The sequence below is a fragment of the Cryptomeria japonica genome, chromosome 11 (genome assembly GCF_030272615.1).
Source record: "Cryptomeria japonica chromosome 11, Sugi_1.0, whole genome shotgun sequence".
NCBI classification, from domain to species: Eukaryota; Viridiplantae; Streptophyta; class Pinopsida; order Cupressales; family Cupressaceae; genus Cryptomeria; species Cryptomeria japonica.
In genome coordinates, this window is record NC_081415.1 from 587192240 (window position 1) to 587196835 (window position 4596).

At 36.4% G+C, this 4596-nt stretch overlaps 1 protein-coding gene across 1 annotated transcript; it reads left to right on the forward strand.

The window, feature by feature from the left end:
* Positions 1 to 3785: 3785 nt before the first annotated feature.
* On the forward strand, positions 3786 to 4370 carry LOC131860353 (uncharacterized). The gene has a single exon (XM_059214749.1). It carries the CDS (start codon positions 3786 to 3788, stop codon positions 4368 to 4370), a length of 585 nt encoding a protein of 194 aa, XP_059070732.1.
* Positions 4371 to 4596: the final 226 nt, after the last annotated feature.

A 4596-nucleotide genomic window follows, 5' to 3' on the forward strand; every position in this document is an offset into this window, starting at 1 on the left:
CCTGTCAGAATGAATGCGTGACCCCGAAGGGTCGAATGCATGATGCTGTCTATGCGATTGCATGACGGAAAAATCTTTTCTCAAATTTCGTGGAGCCTGCAAAAAAAATGAAAAATCCGCACAATCTACAAAAATCACACAGAAAAATAAAAAAGGTTAAATTGCCGTTGATTCACGTCGGGTTCACCAAAATGTAACACATGCTAGAATTCATCTTCAAATAACAAAGTAATCAATTAGAAATCAAGGGAAATCACAATTCCCTATCTAATCAAAGAATCTTAATAAACAGACAATGAAATCACACAATCAAGCAAATAGGAATTAAAATAATCAAATCAAATCAAAACTCCCTATCTGAAGATCGCATATTGCTTCCATTGCTCTTCTCCTCTCTGTGGTATGATGGCTCTCAGATATTGCGTTGGTAACCTGCAAGTGACACAAAGATTCGAAGTTCGTGATTATTGAAAATGGAGATTGAATGCTTAATTTATAGGAAATTGGAGAAGATTGATTGAAAGGTGGAACAAAATGATCAAGAGGTGGAACTCAAGTGAGCTCAAATGAAAATTGATAGTTGAACTGCTGATTGTAGGAGTGAAACTCAATAGATTGAATAGATCAATGAAGTTAATTGATTGATGAAAGAGTTAACTGAAGGAAGAAAAAGGATGATTGGAGGAAATAAAGAAGATGACATAGAGAGCTTAATTTAGAAAAAGCTAACTGAAAGATGGAAATAGAGATTGGAGAGATAAATGATTTAATTAATTAATTTAGCATGTGCTTGCGTTTTGGTTTAGATTTTCAATTTAATCTTTGCATGAGATATTAATTCAAATAATTGAATTTATTTAAATTCAATTTAGCATTTGAATATATTTAGAACTTGACTTTGATTTAAAATTTGATTTTTGAAATCATGCACATGTAATTGAATTTGGAAGAAATTATAAGAATATGAAATTAAATGAAATTAGAATTTGGGGATTTGGAAATGGAAGAATTAATTAGTTAATTAAATAATTTAAAGAAACTATTTAATTATTTAGAAATGGAATTTAATTAAATAATAAAGATTATTTAATTTAAATGATTAAATCATAATTAATTAAATAATATTATTTAATTAATATTTAGAAGAGAGTTAATGATTAGATGATGAGAGATAGAAATTGAGAATTAATTTATTTAAATAATAAAGATTATTTAAATTGGGGAATTAACCATAATTAATTAAATAATAAATATTTAATTAATATTTAGAAAATGGTTAAAATGATTAAATGATGATAGAATAAGAAATATAATAATTAGTTAGATGGTGATGAAATATGAATTTAGAAGAATATGATTAATTAACTTAATTAAATAATTAAAGAATTATTTAACTAATTAGAGGAATAATTAGTACATGAACAATGAGACATTTTTAGGTGTCTACAGCGGGCCAATAGTATCCAACATGCATGATCTTCTTTGCTAGCAAAGGATCGCTTGAGTGAGCCCCACAAACTCCTTCATGTATCTCTTCCAAGGCCTTTTTTTATTTCATCTTGTTCCAGACATCGAAGGAGAGTACCATCAAGACTTCGCCGATATAGGGTTTCAGCAATAATGGTATATCGAGCAGTTTGATGGATGAAGGTTTTGTGTTGGTTCTTGGATTGGTTGGGAGGAAGTGTGTGATCATGGAGGTAAGTGAAGAACTCACCATACCATGGGGATTTAGAATCGACAAGGCGACATATCATCTCGGTTTCGGGGATATCATAAGCGGGGATCCAAAGTTGTTCTACCAAGAACTTGTAGCGTGTTGAATTTTGTGGAAGAGCCTACCAATGTGTTAGGAAATCTCACTCAATAGGTGTGTAATTGAGTTCATAGCCTACCAATATGCAAGAGATGTAGTATACAACACATTCTTTTCCTTCTGCATTGTGTTGTGCCAACAGTACTCCTAATGCCGTATTTGTAGCTGAAATGTATAGCAAGAGAGGTCTGCTTGGATCTGGTGGGATCAACAATGGTGTATTCATTAGATAATATTTGAGCATTTGGAATGCTTGTTGGCACTTTGTATCTCATTGAAAGTGGATATTCTTGTGTAACAAATGCATGAAGGGATGACACTTATCAACCAATTGTGCAATGAATCTCCCAATTGATTGTAGCCGCCCTTGTAGTGTTCTTAACTGACTGATGTTCTTGGGAGGTGGCATGTCCATAATTGCTTTGACCTTAGCTGGATCTACTTCAATTCCTTTGCTTGAGACAATGTATCCTAAGAGCTTCCCGGAGGTTACTCCAAAGACACATTTCTTTGGATTAAGACGGACATGATATTGCTCTAATCTGTCAAAATTTTTATCCAGTATTTCCAGATGTCCTTCTCATGTTAATGATTTAGCTAATAAATCATCAACATAATCCTCCATTATGGTGTGCATCATATCATGGAAGATGGTAGTCATATCTATTTGATAGGTTGCTCCCGTATTTTTCATACCAAATGGCATCACATTCCAATAGTAGGTTCCCCATGGGCATGTGAAAGCAGTTTTATGTTGATCCTCTGGAGCAATCTTGATCTGGTTGTACCCTGAAAAGCCATCCATAAGAGAAAGCATTGCATGTCCTGATGTTAGGTCCATGATCATGTTGATGTTTGGTAGGGGGAAGTTATCCTTAGGATATGCCTTGTTGAGATCTCTAAAATCTGTACAGATATGGATGCCCCCATTAGGTTTGCTGACAGGTACGATGTTGGAGATCCAATCTACATAATCAATGGGTCTGATGAAACCAACATCCAAGAGCCTTTTGAGTTTAAATTTGACAAGAACATCAATCTATGGGTGCATCTTTCTAAGCTTTTGTTTTACAAGTTTAGCTCATTCTACCACGGTTAGGTGATGCATGAATAAATCAGGATCTAAGCCAGGCATGTCTACATAGGACCATGCGAAGTTGATTTGACGCTTCTGGAAGAATTCCACAAATTTTGGCCATTCCTCTGAAGTTAAGAGAGATGCCAAATGTATTTGGTGAGGAGTCTCAGGGGTTCCCACATTGAATTCCTTTGTTTCTTCAATTAGTATCATTGATCTCTCTTGATTTGTACTAGAGGGGAGGATGTCAAACCTTTAATCCGCAGGCGCCTCAGAGAGGTTTTCACCATTGGATAAAATCTTTATTTTTACTTTTTTGGGATCAATAAGTGCCACTGTGTGGTTTTCATTAGAAGATCCATATTTTATTGTGATGTTTTTGTAGCTGAAAGGTTTGACATCTACCCCAAAGTATGCTGCGCTATTAAGTTCGATAGCAAATCCAGCTTTACGATCCCCGCTTGGTATGTTATTCCGTAGTTCAAAAGGTCTATGATTGCCTCATCGTTTTGGAAGTGGTCAAGGCATGGAGGATTGGGTTGATTCCATTTGATGAGTTCAGGATGGATAATGGGCATTACCTCATCGATTAAGTTCAGTTCAGAGGAGGTGTCAGTGAGGGTTAATATAGATGAGTGAAGTTCGTCAATGATACTTTCCTCATCACGTTTTGGTGTCGGATTTGACATAGGGCCCGTGGAAGGTGCTTCTAGTGTAGGACCCCAAAAGGTTTTAATCTGTGCTTCTCCATAAACATGGATTTCTTTGCGAGATGGAGGGGGTGATGTGTCTTCCTCATCTAAAGTATTGAGATGTACTGAATCAGATTCCCACTCATGGGAGTCTATCTCTGAATCAATCTCGAGTATCCAGTTACTGTACCAAACCGGGATGTCTTTTGAGTTGAACAATGCATTTTTGACCAACCTATGTATTTCTGGAGATGGAATTGTTGGTATTGCGGGTGCTACTGATACTACTAATGGAATTATTAGTTATGTCGATGCTGCTGGTGATGCTGATACTGTTAATGGCATTATTGTTGTTGTTGATGTTGCTGGTACTGCTGATACTGCTGATGGTGTTATCGGTTATGTTGATGCTGGTAGTGAGATTATAGGTGTTGTTGGTGGGCTTATTAGTGTTGTAGGTAAGATTATTGGTGCTGTTGGTGGGATTATTGGTGATGTTGGTATTGCAGGTATTGTTGATGGGATTGGGGGTGCTGCTAGTGGGATTATTGGTGCTATTGGTGCTGTTATTGGTGTTGTTGGTGTTGCTGGTACTGTCGATGGGATTGGGGGTGTTGCAGATGGGATTATTGGCGTTCTTGGTAGTACTGATGCTACTGATGGGATTATCAGTGTTGTCGGTGGAGTTGGTGGGATTATGGGAACCGTAGGTGTTTGTATTGCTGATGGGATTGAGGGTGCTGCAGATATAATTAAGGATGGCCTCCTTAGAGTAATTGGTTGATATAGAGGTTTGTTGGGTTTTCCTTTGAATCTGAGCTTAGAAAGAGATTCCTTTTGAAAACATAATCCAATTTTATCTTTGGGTTTTAACTCTGGTTGTAAGGGCTCAATGTCCTTCTTGCTTGCAAGGTCCCAAAGCACTTTAGCCATCATAGCCCATTTTTTGCATGATAGCGAGACCTTTGCCATATTTATCAGTAGGAAGCTTAACTTTTGGGATTTCTGTG